This window comes from Syngnathus acus, chromosome 6, assembly GCF_901709675.1.
Source record: "Syngnathus acus chromosome 6, fSynAcu1.2, whole genome shotgun sequence".
In the NCBI taxonomy this organism is placed as follows: Eukaryota; Metazoa; Chordata; class Actinopteri; order Syngnathiformes; family Syngnathidae; genus Syngnathus; species Syngnathus acus.
In genome coordinates this window covers 11514312-11540367 of record NC_051092.1, presented here as the reverse complement: position 1 = coordinate 11540367, position 26056 = coordinate 11514312, and the positions used below count along the sequence as shown (strand labels likewise).

The window sequence follows — 26056 nt, the reverse complement described above, 5'->3', positions numbered from 1 at the left end:
TTTTACAGACCATTTCAACATATTGTCAAGGTAAAGCATACTTTACTTTTTTCCTAAATGGTGGCGCGGTAGGACAAAGCCATTTTGTCATTCAAGGCGGCAGAGTGGGAGTGAATATTAAACTGGTGATTCAATTTTTTTGGGGCATATGTTTTCACTATATCACAGAGTCTTTCAGCATCACTGTCAACTGATGAAACGCCTTTTGCTTCTCTGCTGCGGGAGGGAAAAAAAAGCGCACAGGGATCACTGGAGGTTGTTTCTGTCAAAGGCCAGATGTAGAAGCAAAAATAGCATGACACACGAGGAGGCTAAACACAATGACATGCTGCAAGGAGCCAGACCGACCGAGGAAGAGGAAGAGAGGTCAGGAGAAAGAGCAGAAGAAAAGATGGCCGTTGTATTAATAGAACACAAGCAGCGGTGGCCAGTGGAGGCACAAATGACACTCCGAACAATGATAACACAGAGAAGCCATCAAGGTGCCTTTGAGGCTCGTGTTGTTAAGTTTACAGACCCGGCCGGCGCAGTCGCATCGACCCCGGGTCGGGCGTGTTAATGTCGGCAACGAGCAGTCAGGGCACAGTCAGCGGGACAGATTTATAGACAAGCGACGGACAAGAGACAGACTGAAGAGGGAAAGTAAAATCCTTATTTATCCCATTGGGGAGGAAATAAAACCAGAATGCAGCCGCTCTTTTCTATTGAATTCCACCTGTGCCCTCATGAGTAACAACCCATGGGACAGTTTAGGGCTCCAAAAAGAAGTGACTGACTACCTAAATTTGATGCCGTGAAATATTTATATTCAGTGTAATAGAAGAAGAGAATAGAAAAAAAAATGCTAATAGCAGTGGGTACTTCATTAGGTACATATGCGTAGTCATACAGTACATGAGCTGTGTTAGATAGTACCCATATATATATTGATAATCGGGTATGGGAAATCCACGTTCAGAAAGTAAAAACTGTGCCACACTTTGGATTTAGACACGAGTGGGAGCACCTGTGCTTGAAGCTCAGATATCCCATCTCTGCTTATAATTCACATTACACATAGCTAAGTTTGATGGATAATGTTTTCTGTAGTATTATCATTGTTGATAGTATTAGTATTTTTATTGTAATTATGAACTCTCTCTTAAAATATATAGTTTGAAATGACACAATGTGAAATTCAAAATGAAAGTAAAAATGGAGAGATGAAAAAGATCCTGTCAAAGCTACATGACATAACATTTGAAGTGTTAGAGCGGTTGTCTCCCAAACCAGAGGTTGGAGGTTCGATCCCCAGGCATTGTGACCATGCCGAAGTGTCTTTGAGCAACACACAGAACCCTCAGTTGCACCTGATGCGATGTCATCAAAAGGGTGAAAGAGGAAGCAGTGTGAAGCGCTTCAAGTACCAAACCGCGATACAAGTGAAAGCCCATTTACTGGATTTTAGATGTGGACTTTCATTGTACTTAAATGCACTTTGGAATGTGTACTTGTTTTGTTTTTACTTATTTACAGGAGTTGAATCAGTACTTTTGCCAAATGTGCATTTCATTCTGCCACTCTTTGCTCCAGCACCTCCGGTGAGAGAAGCATAAATATTGCCGCAATCATTGTCATGCTCACCCCCAAAGCCAACCATGTGCTATGTGTGATGTCAAAAAAAGAGCTGGTGGCGTCTATTGTCACTTTCTAAATCATTTCCTTGTGTTTCTGACTCACTCCCTGACCCTGAAAGTCTCTGTCTTCGCCGGTTTCTCTCTTTCTGACGTGCTGTGTTGCTCCTCATGTTCGTTGTCCTCAGAACTCACTCACTCACCCTCGCTCGCTCGCTCTCCTCTCCTCCCTCCTGGGGGTTCACGGCTCGGCTGCATTGACTCATCATGCATGCCGTGTGTGTGTGTGTGTGTGTGTGTGTGTGTGTGTGTGTGTGTGTGTGTGTGTGTGTGTGTGTGTGTGTGTGTGTGTGTGTGTGTGCGTGCGTGCGTGCGTGCGTGCGTGCGTGCGTGCGTGCGTGTGCGTGTGTGCACAGCACCACCCAACTCAAAAAAAAAAAAAAGAGTCGGACTGGCATTTCCAAGTATTTGCAAGAAATAACTGGAATACAGCACATACAAATCGAAACAAACATTTTTTTATGGCTCAAAAAGGACCACGTTCATCCAGCATACAAGATGACTTTGGGCGAGGGCGGGGTTGCAATCTGCACTGGGCGTCACAGGGCACATGAAAACTAACAACCATTCACATGCATGCATCCATGCAGTTTATTTGATTATTTTTTTAATACAATAAGATCCACAACCCTCGTGAGCAAAAACGGTTCGGAAATGGATGGATGAATACAATAAGATGCGCTGACCCACATTTACAACCTAATACAGTATGGTGTTCCATGATTTTCTATTAATTTTATCCCGACATTCTGCAGCTTTCTCTTGGCTGCACTGCTATTTTTTTTGTCCAATCAGATTTCAGCATCTCATTCTAATCTGTTGAGGGTATTTAGAATCAGTACTGCTGATCCATGTCACCTAAAGCATAATAGCAATGAGACAATTTCTTTAACCAATCATATAAGACCATTTAAGCCTGATTTGCACCAAAATGTAATACAGTGGTTCTTCATTGTGCAGAGTCCAGCGAGCACGAGGACAAGAGCACTGACGCGTCTGGGGAGGTTGCCGTGGAAACCTGCAGCCAAACGGCAGCCACGAGCGAGGCTCCCACTGAGGCGGAGGATGCACCCAAATCTCCAGACAAGTCCCCCAACAAAGTCCCGGATGTGGACGAGGAAGAGCTGGGCCCTCTGCCTGACAACTGGGAGATGGCGTACACGGAAAAGGGGGAGGTCTACTTCATCGAGTAAGACAAAACAACATGCATGGCTTTATGTTTATGTAATAAAATCTGAGTACTGTTTTATATCCTATAAGTAAGCACAATGGTGACATTCAAGCTGCATAGTGTTAAACTTCAAAATGTTAAAAATATAAAAAATAGTAAATATTATTTATTTCTTAATGATGTATATACATTTTATTTTTACATTACCATTTAACCAGCCTGCAATTTAAAGTTATGAGAATAATAATGCTCAGTTTTTATATTTACGACTAAATTTCAACAATCTCTTTTATGTAGTCTGCAATCGCTCATCAATACCTCTCTGACTGTGGTTGTCAAAGCATAAGTGTGCCTTTATTATTTCTTTGTGTGTGTTACGGTGCCTTCAACACAGTAGCATAGTCAAATCAGATCAGATCCTCTCTGGCCTTTCAGTGGAGAGAATTAATGTTAAGATATGCGAGTTTTGGGAGTTTCTCCTAAAAGTTCATGAGCTGGAAATTGTAAAACCTTGTCGAAATCCACAACAGCATTTCGCCAGATTGCAAGGCAAGTGTAAAAAGCTGAATGCCCCAGCTGGGGGTTTCAATCAAGTCAGGGAAGAAGTTTAAAAAAAAAAACATGCTGTGGGATAAAGTAGTCCAAGTGTCAAACATTCTGTCTGAGGAGCTTAGAGTCCAGGGTGAAAAGTGAGTCTCGCATGAGGAAATTGGTTAAGAAGAAGTAAAAATATAGAGAGCCAGTTTAAGTCCCCCTTTGAGACATTGTGGTGGAAAAAAACGAGAGACTGAAGCTGTCGAGAATCTGCAGCACCATGTTGGGAAGATATCTTGCTGTAATGGTTGTCATGGCAAAAAGTAGTTTGAACTGTGGATCGCAAGATAAGAAATAAAGGGAGATGCTTCACTTTGAATGCTTATAAAAATGTCAGCGGCGAAGAACCCGCAGTAGCATACGCTCAATGGCAACAATTCTCAGCACACCTACACGATCTGATGCTACATTTACACGGCAAGTGACTCATTTGGATTTGATCGCATTCTGGCGAACCGATGGCGCAAAAGTGCTCTTTTAGCACTGTAATTTATAGCATGTTGTAAAGCTGGTGTTAGCTTGTTAGCTAGTCTGTAGACAAATGAGTCACAACTCTCAAATACCGTAATTTTCGGACTATAAGTCGCGTTTTTTTTCATAGTTTGGGTGGGGGGGCGACTTATACTCAGGAGCGACTTATACACATATATATGTTTTTTTTTCACTTTTTTGGGCATTTTATGGCTGGTGCGACTTATACTCCGGTGCGACTTATAGTCCGAAAATTACGGTAGTAGTCAATCAGTTAGCTACCATTTGGAAGTATCCAAGTGCTTTTTCAAAACATTATGAAAAAGACTGATGAAACAACAGCATATATGGACAAAAAACAAGTTTCACTTAACCAACTTGTGGGCTCTGGCACAAAAGGCTGAAACGAGTCCTTGAGTAATTTGAGTAACTTGATTCAAAAAAATGCTCGAGGCATTTTCTTTCTGCCTTGAGTACCCACTTATTTATGTGTACACTGCCAAGTCAAGCTAACGGAAGCAACAACTGTTAATGACAATAGCACGCCATCAACACGTTGAGAATGCCAACTTCAGAATAAACTTTGCCTTGTGTTAAATTAAACTTTAATTCAGAAGTTCTTATATGGTATTGACAGTATTTTAACTTCTACTTGAGTACTGAGTCTGACTCTGCTTTGCACTTAGGCGCGTTAGATTCTCCGACCGCGCAGTGGTTGCGATCTCCTGCTTTCTGGGTGTTTTGTTGTATAAACTTGCCAGCACTATTAGACCTCTCTCTTGAATAATTGATGCATCTTAATGTTTGCGAATTTGGCCCGCTCACTCGGATCCAGATCGTTAGTGTTACTTTGATCTAATGATCTTGTCGTCTCTTTCTTCTTGTGCAGTCACAACACCAAGACCACGTCCTGGCTGGATCCTCGGCTGGCCAAAAAGGCAAAGCCTCCAGAAGAATGCAAGGAGGATGGTGAGTGCCAACATTGCGCATTTGTGTTTATCAGAGATAAACTGCCGTTTTTTTTCTTGTTGTTTTTTTGTGAGTAGCGTTTCATCTCCTGCTGTTTTCATACTTGCTTGTCGATTTAGTGCTGTGGTACAAAATGGTTGTGTTATACGAGTGTGAGCCTCCCGGTCACGCACTAAAACACGTACGTGAATTTATTTTGAAGTAACAATGCAAACTTGATGTTTTTAAGAGCAACGCAATTGCTTGTCTTTTTGCTTTGTCGGGTTTTCTTCACACAGGTACCGTGAAGTACTCAATTTTCATGTTTTTTGAGTGATGAGCCATTTTCTGTTGTGGGGCACAAAAGCGAGATTCGGATCCACCGTCAATGCGCTTTCAGAACAAGATAGTCAAAGACACAAACACAAAATGAGAAGACTTGCAAGCAGCTGCTGTAGACCACAACTCGTTCCCAGACAAATGCAGACGCAAAAGCCAACCTGACTCTAGTTTTGTCCTTACTCACTAGGCCGTACCGCCTTAAAGATTCACATTCAATGCACAAATCCTCCACACCGATTGTATTTTATAAAACGGGTTGTTGTCATCAAAATAAATTGGATTATCTTGAGTAGGAAATGACTTTTAGGGTAAAATGAAAGAAATGTAGAAAGAAAAAGAGCCGCACAGTTATCAAGTGATAGCGGTTTAATAGCAGGCAAACCTGCATCACCACTGCTGTCAAAGGTTGCGAAGTGAATCTCCACAGACTTAATCAATTCCTTCTTTGCGTCTTAATCGCGTCTCCCCTCCCCTCCAGACAGAGACCCCTCGTGTAACCCATCACGCGCTATCTATTCTCCACCTCTTCCCCCCCCTCGCTTGTTCATTTACTGACATTCCCTCGTCCCTGCCTGGTAAAGAGCCAAAGTGTGCCCAGAATTCCAAGTGCGCTGCTGGGCTCTGCACAAACACAATCTTACTTCTGCTAGACACACATCGCATAATGTTGTCATAGCTGACGTGATTCATCTATCACTTCAACCGAGGCAAAGATTACTTTTCACCTGCAAAAATAAAATTGGCAATCACTTTTTATTTCTGTCTTGGGCCAATGATCACTAAGTTCTATGTGTCTTTGTTAATGTATTTTCAAATCAACACACGCCTTGTCTTTGAGTGACATGGCGCTGTTGCTTGCTCCTATTTCATTTGCGTCTGTCAGTCAGCCAACGTACCTTGCAAGGAAGAAGGAGAAGAAAAAGTAACACATCTCAGGGGTTTTCAATCTATAATCTGACATAAGTGAGTTAAATTAGACTATGTTTATAGGCTTACCCGCTCCATTTCCCAATGACTGCTTCCATGTCAGTCTAAGGAAATCAATGGTGACAATCGACCCTGTAGAAGCTTCTTGAGAAGACAAAGTATTGATGGACGGTAAAGTGGTCAACCATGTATTTGGGTTGGCTTACAGTGAGAAATTTCCTGACAAATTTGGACAGAATCTACTTAATACCACCACCACCATGTCACAACTATAGACACCACCTGTGACTGCACTTGTGACTCTGCAAGCAAACTGTAGTTAACACAAATCACATGCAAACTAAAAACTCAAACGATCAAAAAAAATATATCTAGATAGAATGAACTAAAAAAATTATTCTTTCATTCATCTTTGAACCGCTTCCTCTTTACAAGGCTCACGGGCGTGCTGAAGCCAATCTCGGCACTCTTTGGGCAGTAGGTACCTGGTAACTGGTCGCCAGCTAATCACATAACTAAATGAATATGCCACACATAATTCAAAACAACTTTAACCTACATTTTCATATTTGAAATATGTGTAATAACATGAAAATGGTCAATATTATATTTGTAAAAGGGTAAAATGGTTGTCCTTACTAAAACTAGATCAAAATGTTGACAGTTTTTGTTGACTAAAATTAGACAAATAAAAGAAATCCTTGGACAAAAAGTGTGATTGGAACTGGACCAAATCTGAGACTAAATTTAAACATGACTGACGAATTTAACACAATTGTAAGTTTCACTGGATACATTATAATTGTATCTCAAGGCAACATTATTTTGAAGTTTAGTCCAGTGCTTCTGATCGTGTTCAAACCAAAGAAGGCCTTCCTGGCCCTGAGCACCCACCACTGCAACTTGGACTCTCTGCCTCGCCGACCATGCAAAGTCTACTGGGTAGTCTCCTCCTGTAGTCTGGCTGTGTCTAGTATCTGGGGAAAGTAGTGCTGCAACTGCCAAAAAAGCAAACAAACATTTATGAAGCTCCCGGATGAGAGAGCTCATCCTCTGGAGCAAGTGCCTTCCAGCGGTGGGAGCCAGGAAACATTATTTTTATCAGGGAAAACAGCCGCTTGGATGGAGCAGGCATGCGCGGAAGCAATAATCCGGCAACCTGCTCCTGCTCATCCGCATATTGTTCTCCATTCCACGATGGCTCTCATTTTACTTTGTGCAACAGTGCATTTCAGCACACGTTAGGCAGCAATGATGCATATGCTCATTAAAAATGCATGAATTTGCTCAGTGCTACAACTTATTTCCATGTCATGTTAAACCAAGCCATAATTAAACTTTTACCAATCACAGGATGTCATATACAACACTTTTGAAAACAGTCTTTTTATTTATTTATTTCTTCCATTCTTCATTTATTTATTTATTTATTTATTGTGTGTGTGCGTGTGTGTGTATGTGTGTGTATATGTGCGCATATATATATATATATAGGGCGGCTCGGTGGCGCACTGGCTAGCACGTCCGCCTCACAGTAAGGAGGGTGCGGGTTCAATTCCGCCTCCGGCCCTCACTGTGTGGAGTTTGCATGTTCTCCCCGTGTCCGTGTGGGTTTTCTCCGGGCACTCCGGTTTCCTCCCACATCCCCAAAAACATGCTTGGTAGGCCGATTGAGCGCTCCAAATTGCCCCTAGGTGTGAGTGCGTGTGCGGATGGTTGTTCGTCTCTGTGTGCCCTGCGATTGGCTGGCAACCGGTTCAGGGTGTCCCCCGCCTACTGCCCGATGACGGCTGGGATAGGCTCCAGCACGCCCGCGACCCCCGTGGGGACTAAGCGGTACAGAAAATGGATATGCGTGCACCAATTGTGACCGCCAATGCACCGGTTGTTCGGGTATCTCTCAAAATTCCTTATGCCTACTTCGTCCCTCAGCACTTTACCGCTCCAAATATTATATGCGAAAGGTTTGCTGCTAAGTCTGTAAGTCAGTGAAGTCTATGAGTGGTTTCAAAAAGCATTTATTGTGAGGAGAGAATTAAAAAAAAAATGGAAAAAGTTTTGACATAAAACTTCTGATGTAATAAATTGAATAATATTACAGAATATAAATTCCCCCTCCCTACTCACTGTCTCATTCTCTTTGTACCACCAACCAAAAGGCAAATAACCAAGCAATTGGTTTTATAGCTAATAGGCCATAAAGTCGTACATTGTGACAATTTACATCATTCTAAAGGAGTGACTATTTAATCTAACACTCATCCGTCTTGTTTGCTGAAAAATATATTTTTTTTTTAGAAAACAGAGATAAGAAATAATTGACTTGTTTTATTTCACAATTGTTTGGTCAGCAGGCATTCTAGAGACCCAACTGTTTATATGCACGCAATTAAAAAGTCAATTTTCCAGTCGTCCTTAATGTTTTTGCCTTGTTTTGAATAATTCACCCACCTGCGAATAAGTGTACACTTGCATTTTAAAAACCACACAACATCTCTACCGTGCACCGATGTAAAGTCAGTTTCCTCTTTGTGTGTGCCGACACATCGTGCATGAAGTATGGGCCAATAAAATATATATGTAGACAAGCAGAGTGAATAAAACAATACATGAGCAGATTGACGATGCGGTTTGCAAACTACCCGTTTGCCTTGAAGGTCCCACCAGGAAAAACGCACACAAATAAACAACACACAAAACAAAATCACTCTTGGAAGTCGCATTTCTTGTATTTTCTGTCACTGCTCCCTTTATGTCACGGATTTCTTTTTGTTTCAGTCTCTCTTTTCTTTTCCTTTTTTTTTTTAAATGTCACACTCTAACCTCATTGGCAATTCCCTTTTCTCAGGCCTCCGGAGCCGTGTTCAGGGTGATTTGAGGAGCCGATTGTTTGAGGCAATGCGTTTGAGCAAAAATGTGACTTGTGCGTTGTGCGCCTGCCACAAGCGCATATAAATTTCTGTCTCAAATATATACAGTGTGATGTGGCAGACTGGTAGAGTTCAAAGGCTCGTCGGGAGTCTGCTTCTGATAGGTGGCACGGGCTGATAACGCTTCTCAGCGTTTCAAACGACAACGCGCTTGTTGCTGCGACTTCTGCCTTTGATAAAGCTTTCAATCCCTGCACCGTCGTCAATAAAACCTCACGTCCCAGATTAGCGACGTGGAGCTTCGCCGAGGCAACCGCGTCAGCGCCCTGTCGGTGACTGAGTCAGGAGGAGGAGAGGGAAAAAAAAAAAAACTGGCAACTGATAAGCTAAACTTGAAGTGGTGGGAAGGCTGTCATGGGCCTCGGCAACAACATTGTTAGTATAGTCGTCCGCAGCAATATTGCGTTTCATTTACGGCGCCGTTGCTTTTTTTTTTTCATTTTTAAAGCATTGTATAAGCCGTGCCACTTTTATCCAGTGACAGCCTGAGAGAACTAATATAGGTGAAAATGCTTGGTTTACCCATTGTGCACTTAACTAACATGATTATTGAGAGACTGCCTCATTCATTTACTTTTGGCTGCTTCGTTTAATGGCACAGACATGCACTTATGACTTTAGCATGCATTCTAGCCAATATGTAATGCGAAATTACTAAAAGGCACATACATGTACTTTTGACTTTAGCATGCATTCTAGCCAATATGTAATGCTAAATTACTAAAAGGCACATAAAATGCACTTTTGATTTTAGCATGCACTCTAGCCAATATGTAATGCTAAATTACTAAATGGCACATGCATGCACTTTTGATTTTAGCATGCATTCTAGCCAACATGTAATGCTAAATTACTAAAAGCCAAACCATTTATACCTGTAAAAAATGCCTTCTGTAAACTTTTCAACAAAAGCAGGGTGGTCATGGAGAACAGAAGAGAATAGCTTTATTATCGTTGTACAACCGGTCTACATCAAAATTGGATGGCTGGGATTGTCTATCCCAATAGTATTCTGGGCGGTAGATGAGGTATACCCTGAACTGGTCGCCGGCCAATCGCAGGGCACACATAGACAAACAGACATTTTAGCATTAGCATAATACGTAGGCGTTTCTTTTTCTTAAGTAGAGCGACAGACCTCAAAGGAAGCAAAGACAAAAGGAGGAATGGATGGATTTATATAAAAAAAAAGGATGGACTGAATGATGCAACTCAAAGGTAATATTATAACATAGTTAAGTCATTTATTGAGGGAGGGAAGTGGTGCTTCTGAACTTTTAGTGATGAGATTCCATATTGGACGACACACTGTGGCCATAGTAATGTTGAGCTCGCTTGCAGTGCAACTATCTCCTCGCCGCGCAAGTTTCCTGTCACAATATGACACACCGCAGGGGGTGAAATATTGTAACTGCCAACTGCCGTCCTCTGAGGAATATTGCTTTTGAAACATTACTATTATTTTCTCACAGATCTCTCTGCAGACTTGTGAGTCTCTGCCCTCTTTTCATCCAAAAACGAACCTTTTTTGCTGATCAAAAGTGATTATAATCAGACCATCATCAAGCTATTTTTCCACATTATCAGCCTTCAATGACCTTGTCGTCATAGTTTGAAACAATTGATGTACTTTAAAATAATGGCTTGAAAATCATGATGGTTTGGTAACAAGGGGAGTGGGATTGCTGCTAAAATGGCCACCTCAGATCCCTTAACAGTGTTGTTTCACTAAGAGTAATGGTGGTGGACCAGTCAGCTTGTAACTCAATGTATTGGTAGAGTACACCAAATCAATTTTGAATCAAGTTTATTTTTAAATCAATGAATCTGAATCCCCCAGTTTCTCCTGATGCCGTGACCTCAGTAGGTGAACGAGGAGGCTGTGTCTAAGCACTTTGAGTGCCTTGGATGACTGGATGGAGACAGATGAATCTGTTCCTGGATGCTCGTTAGTGCTGAAGACAATGTGCGAGAGGGAATAGAAGGGATTACAATTGCACACTTAATTCAAGAGAGACACCAATGCGCAGAAACACTGGTACTTGTATGAAAGGCAAACATACGATGAATGTGCGTTTTTTTTTCTTCCATGAACACACGCAATGCAAACACAGACTCGTAGGCGCATGCACACACAGACACACACACACACACACAGCAGGAAATAGAGACAAGACTGAGCCCTCAGCTTGGAAACTGGGGGTTGCCATGGAAACTGTTTCCTGCTCACTTTTTGGGGGGGCATTTAACGGTGGCTCGTGGACAGGGTGGGCGGGAATTTAAGGCGGGTCGGAGTCGGAACGTGTCTGACTCCTGCGCCTGCGGGAGGAGGAAGGTTGTGTGAGGTGACAGCCATGCACACACAGTGACTGAGCACGCACACACATCCGCGCACAGACAAGACTAATATCAAGATCCCAAATCTGTCTGTAATTACATTACAGCATGAGGGTATGATGCCATAGTAATTGTAAAAATAATAGGGTTGGGGAATTGGGAGTGTCCGTGTGTTTCTTTTCGTTTGTATGTATGTGTGCGTGTGTTTGTGTCCATTTGTGTGTCCACAGGTATCGGTGTCAGTATGTTCCATGTATGTGGGTGTTGTGTGTTCTTGTGTGTAGATGTGTTTGTGTAAATGTGCATTGGAGTGTTCGTGCCTTAGATTGTGTGTGTTTGTGTGAGTGTGTGTCAAATCATTGTCAAACCATTGTTAATATTAAGACAAAAATCACAAACCGACATGGCAACATTTTAAACTAAGCAAAACGAAAAGCAAAACACATGCACAGAATAATTCCTCCCCGAATTCAGGTTCAGGGGTATCAGCCTTAAGATCATCCATCATTTCAAGCCCGGTGTATTAAAAAGTAAGGTTTTCAAATATGACTTTAATATACAGCAATATGACTCGTCTGCCTAATTTGCATAATTTACACGCTCAATTGTTGACAAGTTGAGCCTTTAAACTTAGCAAGTGGTTGAAATATGGAATGTTTTATTCATAAAGTTCAGACATGATGTCAGAGAGTCATGCATGATGTCTGACAACAAGTTACCCTTTCTGCTTGCCCCCACTTTTTTTCATTGTATTAACATTTTTGTATTTTTGACTTATATTTGGATTGTGAGCTTCTCCAAATGCTGCTAGTAGCACAATTGTGTGCTGTTATATTGCATCTTTGTATAATATTATAATATTAAGTGGTTTCTTTTAATAAATGAGATGAACCTTCATAAGGGATTGCTCGTGCCCAATCGTTCAAAAAAGGTTTCATCGCTCTGCGCTTCTGAAGCACACGAAACCACCTACAGGCCAGGTCAATCATCATAATCGTAAGCACATATGTGATGCACTGAATTTTTGCACCTGTTTGTAGCTCTTGGGAATTAATCCTAAAAAAATGATGGCCAAATTTTTTATCAACATAGAGTATAATCCAATATATATTAATGTATGGTATGGTAAAGTGTGCACTTTTACCGTTGTTAGCGGTGTACATTCAAATATGTGAAAATGGCAAACTCTTACACTCCCGCGCAGTGAGCTGCACCAACATATGGTATTGTTTGATTTAATGTGAATCGGTACTTGGTACGATCTCAAATGCATGCGCCGCTATTGAGGAAGACAGAGTCACTTAACTCACACTTTGAAAAGAAGACAAAGTGCAATGTGTTTATGAAAAGCAGTTTTACACACAGCATGTCTCCAGCCCACGTTCGCTCAGTGGCACCCACGTCACTCACCAGGCCACAACCCACCTCTAAAAACAGATAATACCGCGCAGAACATGAGGATGGTGACGCATAGTGGATAATAAAATTACCCGCATCTCTCATGCGTAGTTTGTTGTGTAGACATATTTTTGGTCAGAGTGTACTCGTACAACTCAAGGGCTGTTCAATTTTGGGGATGGGGGTGAACTCTTTCAAAAGAAAATGTCTGATGAATGCGTATCACAAGTGCTGAATTAGTAGCGTATGCTTGTGTGGGAGCGGAGCAGCTTGAGCAGATGGACATTTTTAAAAAAGTGCAAGTTCAGTCCCCCCTTGTTGTGTTCCTCCTCCCGCCGAGTGAGCGCTTAACCAAGAAGCTATAGGTGAAAATGCGCAATGTAGAGGCTTTACTTTTCACTTTCACACATTTAGATTTCACTTCGAGCAGAACAGTTAGTTCTGACCAAGTGATCAGCCAATCATATTGAAGCAGAGCATGTCCTGCACAAAACTCCAGTGAAATTCATAAAAATGCGCTTGGGAACCAGCTAATTAACGATGATGCTAAATGCGGAACTATTTGTGTTGCATGGGCTGAATAACTGAATAAATAAATCATAATTTGATGTTGCTTATTACTGTTAATTGAATAGTTCTTTTGGAATTGTTGTACAAAAGCAATCACACTCAAAGTTGTAATATTGTACTGTATAGTATCATTCATGGCTGCAATTATAGCCATAATAATATCCAACATAAAGCTCTCTAGTGTGCTATTGCTTAATTAAACTGTTGCACAAACCTGTTAGAACACGCTTTTTAAAGTATTCTTAGTGCCTGTCCTTGCTGACAAGAGATGGAGATCATCATATAACATCACTTGGAGATCAAAAAGGCTCACAGGAATGGCGCTACATTGGGGCTCGAGGGAGCTTTATCTTCGGCAGAAATCCGTGTAGCCCCAGTTAAGCCGCTCAGGCATTTTATTGCATATTCTAAAATATGTTTCGAAATGATTTGTTTTATCCCCCGGCCCCACCTTTTGGTCAAGCTATCCTTCCTGGGGGAAAAAAAAAAAATCCTTTAGCTGTTCCTTCCAGTATACCCGTAGACCTGACCTGACCTGTGCTACTACACTAAAAGCATGCAACTCAGAATTCTGACTTGTTTACAAGCCCATAAAAAAAGCAATGGCTTAAAAATCTGTCATAAAGCAGGGCAGTCAACCATGAACCGGGATATAGTGGGGTTCACTGCACTTGTATCTAACTCTGCGTTGTCTTCTGGCTAGAGGTGAAAGGCAGGACAAAAAGGCACAGAGCATTTTAGCCGCGCTTTGACCCACTTTATCCGAAGGCAGTAAAAAGGAGATAAATGGGAGAAGGGATGGATGGCAGTGAGGACAAGACAATTAACATGGAGAAGCTGGAAGGCCAAAAGGGAGTGGGCGGCTGTGAGGGGGGAAAAAACAGAGACTAATGTAAAGTCGTGATTGGTACACGCTTCTTCAGCCCAGAACAATTTGTGCTGCAGAACAGGGACAGGCATTAGATTGAGCCAGTTAATGGAGTGATCATTTTTAATATATTTTTACACTGGGGGTGTGTGGATCCTCAAATTAAGATTTTCCCCAAAGAAGGCCTTAATTATCCTTAAAAAATGACACATAATCCTTAAATCCACAGGTCTTTAAATTTGTCAAAGCCACAATGCAATGAATGAGCGTGACTACCACCTTTAATTGCGTTGTGTGTGTTTTGAGGATGGATATTTAAAAAAATGTTTTGTTTTAAAGCCCAATGATAGTGAGCTCTGAAATAAAGTAATACATTAATAAGATAATAATAGTAGTCAGAAATAATAAAAAATTAAATAAATAAATAAATTTGGCTTTCTTAAATGTGTTGCATAATTTTATATGGCAAAAAAAAACCACACTAGACGTGCAACAACTCATCAGTTAATTTAGATTTGTTTTGATAATTCATGGTCTAGAGACCTTGCTTATTTAACTTAAAAAAGTCCAAATTCTTAAAAATACATCTTTTCAACAGGCAAGATCACAGATTTCTGGTGTCCTACTTTAAAGCAGACTGAATGTATTGTGTTAGAATTGACTGGCTAACTTGAGCTACACTCTCATTCGCTGACCCCCACATCAATCAACAGGCCTTGCCCCGCCTTATAATAACCAAGTTATGTGGATTCTGCAACAGTGGCTGGGAATCACAAGACTAATCAATATTTATGTCCAATCTCGCTGAAGTACAAATACAAATTCGTTTTCTTTTTCAAGTATCGACTGTCAAGGAAATTTGATAACGGGGGTGCAGGCCTGTGACCTTAAGATGCGTGTTGTCTTCTTTTACTGGGTCGAGTGTTATGTTTTGTTCTGCTGCTCACGCCATAAACTGACTTCATTTCCCTCGTGTGTTTCCCCGCATCTCAGAGCTGCCCTACGGCTGGGAAAAGATCGATGACCCCATCTACGGCAGCTACTACGTCGAGTAAGTCGCAACGACGGAAGCAACCATTCCATTGTTTGCATCCGTATGAATTATGAATGACTTTTTGCTCTCGCTTGTCTTAAACGCCTCGACACTCGTTTGTCAAAAGCCTCTCAGGAGAATTCTAATCGGCGTGGATTATCGAAATGTGAAAAGTTTATTTAATGCTGCAATATTTATTGGGTGGATTAATTTTTTTAAATGCCCTTTGGCTGTAGTCACAAATTGCCTTTAGTATTTACCGGTTTTGCAGGAAATATACAGTAGCCTGCAGGTGCATGGTAATACATTTAAATATTCCATAAAATGTCATTTATTTCAGTAGTTAACTTGGAAAAGTGAAGCTTTCAAACTCAAATTCCACCAAAAACAGTTGCATTAACACCCCTTAGTCAGTCATAAAATAGCCGATGTCGTCTCGAGCCCATCCACTCGAAAACGCATTTTAGTGTACCCCACCCAAGTTATTTACCATTTGGGCAGTCTGTCCACATGGAAACGACATTTTGGAGTCTGAAAACTGTAACTTTTATTAGCGATACGCAGAGTGGATTAGCCAATCAGCATCTTTGTTTGGATGCATGCATTTCTTGATGTACTTCAAAGTTTACAGGATTATTTTTAAACGTGAAGCAGGCTCCGTTTCCGTGTGGACAAGGCCAAGGATCTAACACTCATTGTTAAAACAAGGTGTCATCTAGATTGAAGACTGATTGGTGTGTAGGTATTTGAAATTGAAACCACACCTTTACATGATGATTGAAGTTGACTGGTTAGAGTCAAGACAATTTTCTTCTGTACTGTCTCTCTAGTATACTGACCCTAATAGTCAATGTTCTTTGCAGCCACATCAATCGCAGGACTCAGTTTGAGAATCCAGTCCTGGAAGCAAAGAGGCGCCTTGAGCAGCAGAGGCAGATGCAGAGTCAGGGCCTCTCCGCTCTCCCGCTGCCCACCATCTATAGAGGTATACTACATGCTGATATTACGCCATGTGGAAGTGTTGCACAAACATTACTCTTGAGGTCCTAATTCACTAAAGGTTTGACAAACTTGATTGCACACACAAACAGAAGTGAAAGCCAATCTGCTAACCGGGCGCACCAAGGAGCTCGTGTGCTACACATGCAAATTAACCAAGCACTTCATTTTGCACGTTTCTATCCAAGGGTGAAACATACCGGAATACGCAAAAGCGAGTAGATTCGTTGAGCCCGCCTAATGAGATGTATCAGATCTGAGAAATGTTGGTGTCTGAAAGGCAAGTGTAAACTGGAATCGACTGCACTTATCGTGGTGCAATAAGTTGGTAAGATTATTCAGGAACAGGCCAGTACCAGTTTCAAAAATAATTTGCTGAAATGAATACAGTTTTACTTTGTTTTAATATTAAGTACTCAATATTTTAAATTTTATTCACTTATTTTGGAGGGATGTAGACTCCAAGCTCCTTCTTGTCTCGAGCCCAGGGGGACAAGAAAAGCACACCTGGCAACCATAACAACAACAAGCCTCATGTCACCACCCTCAGGGACACATCCACCAGAGACATGAAAAGGAGGGCTCCACACCTACAATTTAGAACTAGTGAAGCGGTTTTGGTTAAATGTTACATTTCTTCCACAACCAGGAAAAGATAAGTTGCCTCCATTTAAATTGCGCGGATAACTTGAGCCTACAAAGTGGAAATGCAGACTGCACCGTGCCGGCGCACATCAATTTTTCATTCTGTGTCAACTGTCCATAATGTAAGGGGCAGCCCTGCTGAAGAAATATCAGACCATGTCACCATGCACAGGGTGGAGTTGAGAGAACCGCAGGCGGGTGGGTGGGCGGACGGTTGAGACGGCTGAGAACATGATCACCCTGAAGGCCTCCAGTGAGCTGAGCCAAGCACCAAGATAAGGGTGTGCGGGACCATTCCAAAATAAGCTCAGAATGACTCACTCATATTCGGGGGAAAGTTGCACAAAAGCTGGCATAACATGCAGTAAAGTCATCAGAGTGTTAGAGAACTAATTTTTAACACACACCACCATGATGCGCCACTCTCGAAAAAGCGCTTTGAGATCTTTTATGTCCGACTCAACTGCACAAGAAACCCCTTAAACCCCTGGGCTTCTGTTTGTCGTTCCTGCAGAAAAGCCACTGTTCACGAGGGACCCGACCCAATTGAAAGGCACATTTCTGTCTACGGGCCTCCAGAAGAGCAACATGGGATTTGGCTTCACAATAATTGGAGGTGATGAGCCCGACGAGTTTCTGCAAGTGAAGAGCGTCATTCCGGATGGGCCGGCTGCTCAGGATGGAAAGATGGACACAGGTACTTCAAAATTCTCTCCAAGTCCTTGTAATGTGAAAAGTAATGTCTTCTAAATTTCATAAAAATTCAGCCAAATTTAAACCACCAAGTATATAAAATGTTGCTTGAAAACGAGAAACTGAATCGGCGCTATGCATGCTCATGACAACGAGGCGCTCTAGAGCTGTCACGCCAGCCCAAAGACCTAGTTCACACGCTGACTGTCAAGTCGGGCAATCTCAGTGTTTTTGCTCGTTTCGCTCATCAACCTCTTCACGCACACTCGTGGCCGACAATGAGGCACTCCGAAGCGGCCGGGCTGAATGGAAATTTTATTTTCAGGTTAGCAGGTATAATTAGCTAGCACATACAGCAACAAATCTCAGAATTCACTTTAAAGGGTCTACAAGTCTTCACCCAGGTATAGTTATGTCTGCAGAGCAGCATTTTAATTTAAACACTCGGTCGCAATGGGTCTTATGCCGTGTTTTGTCGTGCAAATACATATTTATCTTCATTTTCAGTAATGTGTGCCACTTAGGAGGCCCGGTGGGTCCCAGCAGGAGAAGCATCACAATCAGGTTGAGCCGCGCAGTGTCATTATGCCAGTTTCACCCTCCAAAATAGAATTGGCTACTTGCATAATGCTCTGTAATGATTTGATTCTAATACCAATGTTAAAAGCACCCACAGTTATACTGTATGGACATGAGTCCTCTATTTATGACATTTTAAGGTTACAGTGGACTAATGTTAGAATTTGTGACTGTTACACGTACAAGCTAATTGCACTGCATTGTGCTTCTTCGTCAATCATTTCAACTCAATTTTCATGGGAGTTGTGCCTGTAGTAACAACATTCCACAAACTAATAATCTGTCGGCCCCTTGTAGCTAAATCTGTTTTATCTTTTACCACTTTATTCCAAGTAATGAACCCCCGCCCCTCCCCTTCCCTTCTTCTGCATCTGTTGCCAGCAGCGTGTTAACTTGGATTATTTTTGCTCTTGCGGGTCAAGTTGAGTTCATAAAGTGAAATGATGTAAAAAGCTGATGTGATAGAAGTTACTACGGCGATGCTGGGTCATGGACATCACGAAGGTAACGGAGGGGATAGGAATTGTTAAAAGGACAAAACAGAAAAAAAGAATCTTATTTTGCTAAAACCCTTCTGCACTCAGTCTTCACTGGTAGCTGTACATTTACAATCATAGTTTCTATTGTCTGTTACTTTATCATTTTTTCTCATTTTTTGTCTCTCTGACTTGGATTTATTGTGTCTGGCTATCTTTGCATGTCATCTGATTTTTTAGCCCAAGTGTGCTTTTTTTTTTTCTTCATCCTGTCTCTTCTTGACTTTAATTCCTTCTCCCTACATCCCTTTTTTCTGGTTTGTCAGACCCCCCACTCTCTCTATTCTGATTTTCTTTCGCCGCAACTTGCTGCTATCCCCTCTGTGACATTGCCTGAGCTGCTCACAGGCACACACACACACGCACGCACACACATTTGTGCTCCCTGGCTGAGATTAGCTGGCCTATTTGAGCTGAGCGACATTGCTCTTAGGGATTGTGCGTGATGATGCATGTGACATGTATGTTTGTGTTTGTGTATGACCGTGTGTGTGTGTGTGCGGTGAGGGCCTCCAGTGGTGAATAGAAGATTTAAGGCAACTGCATTCGTCATGGGAGTGCGACTTTAAAGCAAAAATCCATAAATGTCCGCATATAAAACTGCAGAGTCCATCCAGTGTTGCCTTCTTGAAGTATTTCATTCCCAACAATCCCTTTTCACCACCCCCAACAAGTTCAATCAGGTCAGAGACAAGGGAGAGCGGTGTGTTCTTTATTTAATGTATAAATCCGTTAGTGTTTACACTCTTGCTAATATAGTAAACTAATAATGTTCAATACCACTCATTTCCTTTCTGATTCAACACTACTGCAAATTCAATTGAAGCTTCTTCTTCAAAATACATCTAATCTTTTTCTGGTATATCAAAAAAGTAAAAAATGTCAAGACATAGTGTTATAAAGAATGTATTTTCATATTTATTATTAAAGAAAAAAAGTTTCCTCCTGCACTTTTCCATTCTATAATAATAATAAGCAGTAGAGTGTGGTTTGGTTTCACTAATAACACTCGTTTCTGAACAATTTTATGTAAAACAAACAGAACAGCAACTTTGATATTTGCTATTTTCTCAAAAACAACAAAAGAAAATCCAAGAACTGCATTTAATGGCACGTTTATATATGTAAGTGGCTTTTTTTACATGCTCATCATTCACTTCATGAACTGTGTGTGTGTATAAAATAATAATAATATATAAATAATGTAAAATGTGAGAATTTCGATGTCGCTCATGATAAATATAGCTAATTAAGCCTAATGCGGCTCTTGCATTGGATATTTTGTGACTACGGCTCAACATTCAATATGGAGGGAATGTTAAAAGACATACACTCAATGCATGAGTGCATTTAAAAAAAAAAAAAATCAAGGTGAATTTAATAAGCTCTGCCAAGCCCGGGCATCTTTTTGTTTGATAGCGTGATTTGAAAAGACTTCAATAAGTGATAATAAGAGAAAAATGAAGACTTGATCGTAATGTTATTCAGGCATCACGGATGGAGCATCCTCCCTGCGCGCACAGTTAGCGCCACATAAAGTCAGATGAGGCTTTTCATAGTTCCACTCGAAGGGACGTGCAACCTTCTGCTGCATTGTGCACGAGACGTGACTCAAACAGTTGCTCCACGTGTCTGTCGCCGGGTCAATTGTGACATTTCCACAGAGGCTCTCTCTGCAGATGCCGCACTGTTTGTACTGGATATTCACAAAGATTCATCGACCTCACCTCCATGTCTCTCCGGTGCCTTTGTGTGTGCCATCCACTGGCATAACCCAAATACTGATATTGTGTTTTTATGAGACACTTAAGCGGGACATCATGTTGCTCCACTATGTCGCAGCAGACTTTTATGAGAGCGTTCCCCAATCGTAATGGGTACCAGATCGCACAGAAAGTCATATTTTTCCTCATTTCATTTTTTAGGAGAGCATGCTGGATGTTTTCTGTTTTGAAAATTGACAAAATGGATTTTTTCATCCGCTCCATCAGCACCTCTTTCCCACACTTCAATAATATGAACACAACATTGTATGAAAACAAGAAATTTATCTTCTCAACCTTTTTGAACTATTTAAGTTGTGTTACTATAACGCCGATACAATATGTTTAGAAATATCAATCCTGTATTGTTTATGTCATATTCACACTTTTTAGCTCCATGGTGCAGAACAATAGTCTTACAGACATAAGCAAGAATGATTCAGTAGAAGACAGTCTTATTAGTCTTTTTTTTTTTTTTCAAAGAAACCCAATAAGGTGTGCATTTGAGTTTTGTATTGTTTGTCTACATGTGTTGCTGCATCATTCTTGTTTAAATATACATTGCTTAAAGTGTTGCTGATATTTGCACCTCTCAGGGTTTTTGCATTCTGTGTTAGCGTTAAGGTAGAAGGCATTCAAAGTGATGTGGTCCTTGTAAATACATAATGTGCAATCTCTTTGTGGGATTGGCAATAAACAGCTTGAAGCTTTCTTTCAAGAATTGATCACTATCTGCTCAACTGCTGCTTTGTGTGAAGGGAATTGTTTTTTCGGCCGTTTTTTGCAAAGCTGAATATAAACTCCATACAAGTGACGGTGTTCCTCCATGTTTCCTCCAGGTGACGTCATTGTTTACGTGAATGACATCTGCGTGCTAGGCACTACGCACGCCGACGTGGTCAAGCTCTTCCAGTCGGTGCCCATCGGTCAAAGCGTCACCCTGGTGCTCTGCAGGGGCTACCCTCTGCCCTTTGACCCCGAGGACCCCAACGCGGCGGCCAGCAGTTCCATGACGCCTATCGGGATGGAGCACCGTCCACTGGTGGTGAACGGTCGCAGCAGCTACGATCCCTACCTGGAGTATCTGTCCCTGAGCTCCCAGCTGCCCGCTCAGGCCCTGGCGCAGGCCGGAGTTTCCCATCCCGGGGACACACACCTAGATGGCTCTTCGCTGCCGCCTACCACACCCGGCTCGTCGTCTGCGCTCACGCCGCATGATGACAACGTGTCTATGGCCTCCTCGGGTACGCCGGGTGTTGTCGGAGCGACGGCGCAAGCGGCCGAGCTGCTGACGGTTACCATGGTGAAAGGCGCCGAGGGTTTCGGATTCACCATTGCAGACAGTCCTACTGGCCAGCGAGTCAAACAGGTCAAGTCTTTGAGATGAAATATATTTTCGATGGGGTATTGCTCATGTATCACATCTCAGTTATGCAGGAGAAAATCCAACAGCACACACATCATCTGGAGCAGTTCATAATCAATATTTATCTAATTCCATGACAGTACCGTAAAGATAAATGTCGAGCAAATACATCATAGTCAGCACAGATGATTATGAAATCAATTAACATGCGCAAATCGTTACAGATGTGTTTTGCCAGTCAAAGTTGGCTGGACCCAGTTTTACTCTGACCAACCCAGATAACAGAAAAAGCAAACATGGCACTAAACTTCATTTTCGCATTGGTGCGCCCAAATGTTTTTCTTTGGGGCACCCAAATTTTCCCCTCCATTGCATTCGAGTCTACAGTTTCATCAGTTCATTCATTTTTAAAAACAAAATTACTGCCTGTATTTTTCTGTGATATGAACTGGTAAATGTTTGACTAAAAATCTGTTTCTCAATCTGAATCACAAGACTGCTAACTTAAAAGTATATTGGTGCTTGAAATGCTTGTCCACAGTGTTGGTTAGGGCTTTTGAACAAATTTAGCCTTTCTGTACCGTGCATGCTTTTCTTTGGCGCTACAAAAAAAAATGACATAAAAAGCCTAAGGCTAACCTATGCTTCTCGCAGGTGCTGGATCCGGGCTCGCAGGCGGCGGCGGGCCTGATCGAGGGCGATCTGATCCTGGAGGTGAATCAGCAGCCAGTGGCGGCGGCCGGACACGGACGTGTGGTAGAGATGCTCAAAGAGTGTCCCGTCGGAGCTGAAGCGACGTTGCTCATTCAGAGAGCGGCAGGTGAGACGGCATTCTTGCTAACGTGCTGTAAGACGAGATTGTCCGTCGCATGAGAAGAGAAGGCGGAGTAGTTGTAAACATCAATCCCTTGCTGACTGAATTTATACAACATATAAAAAAAAAAAACTGAAGTTGTGGTAGTTTTAAATCGAGGTACCAACTACCTAATCTGAAGTCAGTTCAGAAGTGCTGCTGAAGTGAAAGTCCAGAAAGAAAAAGGTCATCCCAGTACTTGAGGGTCCAGGGTAACAACGTTTTTTTGGTTTTCCCCCGATGGACACATAAGTGACCTCTGACTGTAGACTCTTCCACCTGCAGGCTTGTGCGGTATTAAAAGGTCAAAGACGATGCAGCTATGAGGCTACAAGAAGCCTTAAAATAAATGTAATACATGTTGTAACTTGGACAGAAAAGGATCAATTGTATAAAAAGGTTACAAAACACCATTTACACGTCAATCTTTGCTTGGTCGAGATTTTCAACTTATTAGGCACTGGCTGAGGTTCCAAAGAAATAGTGTGCTTATTTATTTTCAGCAATTATGTAATGTAACTCCACTGCATTGCCCATAGGTATATCCCCTTTAATGACAGAGTTGCTGAGTCTCTATTGCTATACCAGACTTCAGAGTGTAATTTTAAGTCTCTATGTTAAGGCGAATTGTATTAAAAGAAAGACAAAGTCATTTTTATTATCCTTGCCCAAATTATTTTTTAATTACACAATGGAAAACCCATTTTAAAAATCAATATTTGCAAAACGATGCACTTGAGTGCATTCAGCAAACGCTTGACTACAAGTGTACCAAAGTAGATATAAAAGAGATTATCAATGTTACCTCAATGTTGGCTTTGTTTTGTGAATAGAAGCGGACTTTTTGTTACTGTTTGGAAGAATTGTTTACTATCTAGCTCCTTATTGTGGTGTGAGTTTAGTTAAAGAAAAAAACTCATCCCAACGACAGCTTGTATAATTAGAAAACTCAGTCGAGTCACTCGTATCTAAAAGCACCACTGCATCTCAAATTTCGAGTGAATGTGGTTGGTTGCATTTATGGTCATCGTCTAGCAAGCTCATTTGGATCTCAAATTCTTTGCTCGGAACATAAAGTTGAGGGGAAAAAAAAGATGCCGCATAGCTCGAAAAAAAATATTTTTCTCTTCTGATTCAGCATTTCTACAATGTGGCTTCTGTTATTGGAAATTGTGACAAAAGAAGTTAACGATTCATGTTGTGTCAAATGTCAACTTCTGAGCCATACAATTTAAAATGGATTTGCGTCTTTGTGCCTGATGATTCCTGCAGATGACACACAGTTGCCACCTGCACCTACTTGACACCTAAAGCAGGTTTTGCTCTTACATAAGATTTCAGACTATGGTGTCGTTCCTTGACACCTGTCACTTGAATTATAATGGCTGCTGCTGCTCCTTTGATTACCTGCATATGTTGGGCATTTTAGCTTGCCTGTAAAGCCAAAGACTGTGCGGGAATGAGTTCCTGAAATAGTTGAGGAGACTTTGATGGTAGGCTGTGAATGTCTTCCGAATAAGTGGCCACCTGTGAGCACACTGACACTTGTGGAAAGCCTTTTTAGCATTTATTCCAGATCCAAGTCCATGTACTAGTAGGCTCTATGTCCTCACTAGCAAGAACATCCAGCGCACTAGTAGAAGGGCTACTAGTACCACTTCTAACCCACTAGTACAAAGGGACAGTGAATAGATTTTTATTTAATTTTTTTACTGATTATTTATTTGAAAAAACCTTACTATTAATTAAAATAATTAATTCTCTCCGTTACACGTGTCTATTGACTGACTCTTGGCGCATGTTAAGTTGCCACAGTTGCCAAACACTAATATTAAGTCCCCAAGCAAGCAAAAGGAGAGAAAAAAACAGACATTTTTGGATATTTTTTTTTTGCAATGGGGCAAAGATGCAGTGAGGATTCAACACAAGAGCCTGTGCCCTAGAAAAAAATGAGATCAGTGTTACTTGCCTACAACTGCTCTAAACTGTTTGACTCACTACATAAAGGTAAAAACAATCGGAAGACATTGGCCATTTGGCCGATTCTTTTGGCCGATATTTAAAGGGCCATAATCGGCTGATTTACTCGGCTACTCACTATTAAACCGGACAGGCCTTATTTTGGTGTCTTGTCTCCTGTCCTGTCAGTAGTCATGGCCCCAAGTTATGTCAAGTTTTGTTTTAGTGTTTGTTATTTTGAATGTGTGTTTGTGTGTGTTTAAATTGTGTGTATGTGCTTGTGAGAGGTAATTCTGAATAATGTCCCCCAACAGTCTCTCATACAATCAATTGTGTGGTCTTTTGCCACGCCTTAGTTCATGTTCTCCAGCCCATTTTTAACATTTTAAAACTGCTGTTTTTTTGCCTGAGACAAAGTGTCAGTTAATTTGCATTGTATTTGAGATGAGAGTGCAACAATAAGGACGTTTGTGTTTGTATTTAATTAGCGGGGAAAGCGCTATCTCTTTCTTGCTCTCTCTCTTGTGCAAATTTAATGAACTGAAGTGTAAAAAGAATCAGAAAAACACAAATGACAAACGCATACAGTGTTTAGCTGACAGGCAAGCGAGCCTGGAGCTTGCCTGGCATAATTATTGAGCAGCATGTTGGACTGATGTCAGCAAACTGTTGCCAAATGTAACTCAAGTGAGCGTATTGATGTTGTGCGGTGAGCGATAGCATTGGAGTGTGTACCACTGAGTCCAATGTGTGAGAGTCAGATGGTTAACCAGTGGAGCATGGTTGTGAACAACCACCACTCGCCAACTGCCACCTTGTGGTGAGACTTTGCTACTGCAGATGACTCAAATGAACCCCGCACCAACAAACTCCAAACTCAGTTCACCCACTATGCAGACTTTTTTTTATTATTTGACTCATAAAAAGTCTGAAAGTAACAATTAAGTATTTTAACAGAACCCTAGAGTAAATCCAAGGCCAGCGATTATCTTTCGCAATTGTGAAGATCAGTCTTCTAGCTTGCTATGCACAAGCCCGTAACAGCTGGCATGACCTCTTTAAAGTGCCTCATTATCAGCCTTGAGTGTACGCACATCAAAGAAAGAATAGAAGAGTGAGTTAGAAAAAAAAAGTTTGTGTGGGGATCAGTGAAGATCTTCAGTTGTGTGATTGTGGAACTGATCATGCTCCAGAGTAGGATTGTTTGGCCTTTGACCAAGGTCCGTTTTCTATTGAGTGACATTCTAGCTCAGAGATGTATTTGAATCCCCACAAACAACAAGCGCAAGCCCCCAAGGAGGACGTTTCGTTCCTCTAGCCTTACCAATGTTTTCCCGCTCTCAAACAAGGGAGGAGAACAAGCCTAGAGGGACTATTGGCCTGTCACACCAGGAAGTGTTG

The 26056-nt window shown here is 41.5% G+C and overlaps 1 protein-coding gene across 6 annotated transcripts in view; it reads left to right on the top strand.

Moving 5' to 3' along the window:
- Window positions 1-26056, top strand: part of LOC119124303 (membrane-associated guanylate kinase, WW and PDZ domain-containing protein 2-like) — a 75266-nt gene that overhangs the window by 37204 nt on the left and 12006 nt on the right. For all 6 annotated transcript variants that reach the window (XM_037254079.1, XM_037254080.1, XM_037254078.1 and 3 more), the window contains exons 5-11: window positions 2634-2862; window positions 4799-4878; window positions 15223-15280; window positions 16126-16247; window positions 17421-17603; window positions 21317-21846; window positions 22498-22663. In XM_037254079.1, the coding sequence (XP_037109974.1) occupies window positions 2634-2862; window positions 4799-4878; window positions 15223-15280; window positions 16126-16247; window positions 17421-17603; window positions 21317-21846; window positions 22498-22663 (1368 nt within the window). The remainder of the gene's footprint in view (window positions 1-2633; window positions 2863-4798; window positions 4879-15222; window positions 15281-16125; window positions 16248-17420; window positions 17604-21316; window positions 21847-22497; window positions 22664-26056) is intronic.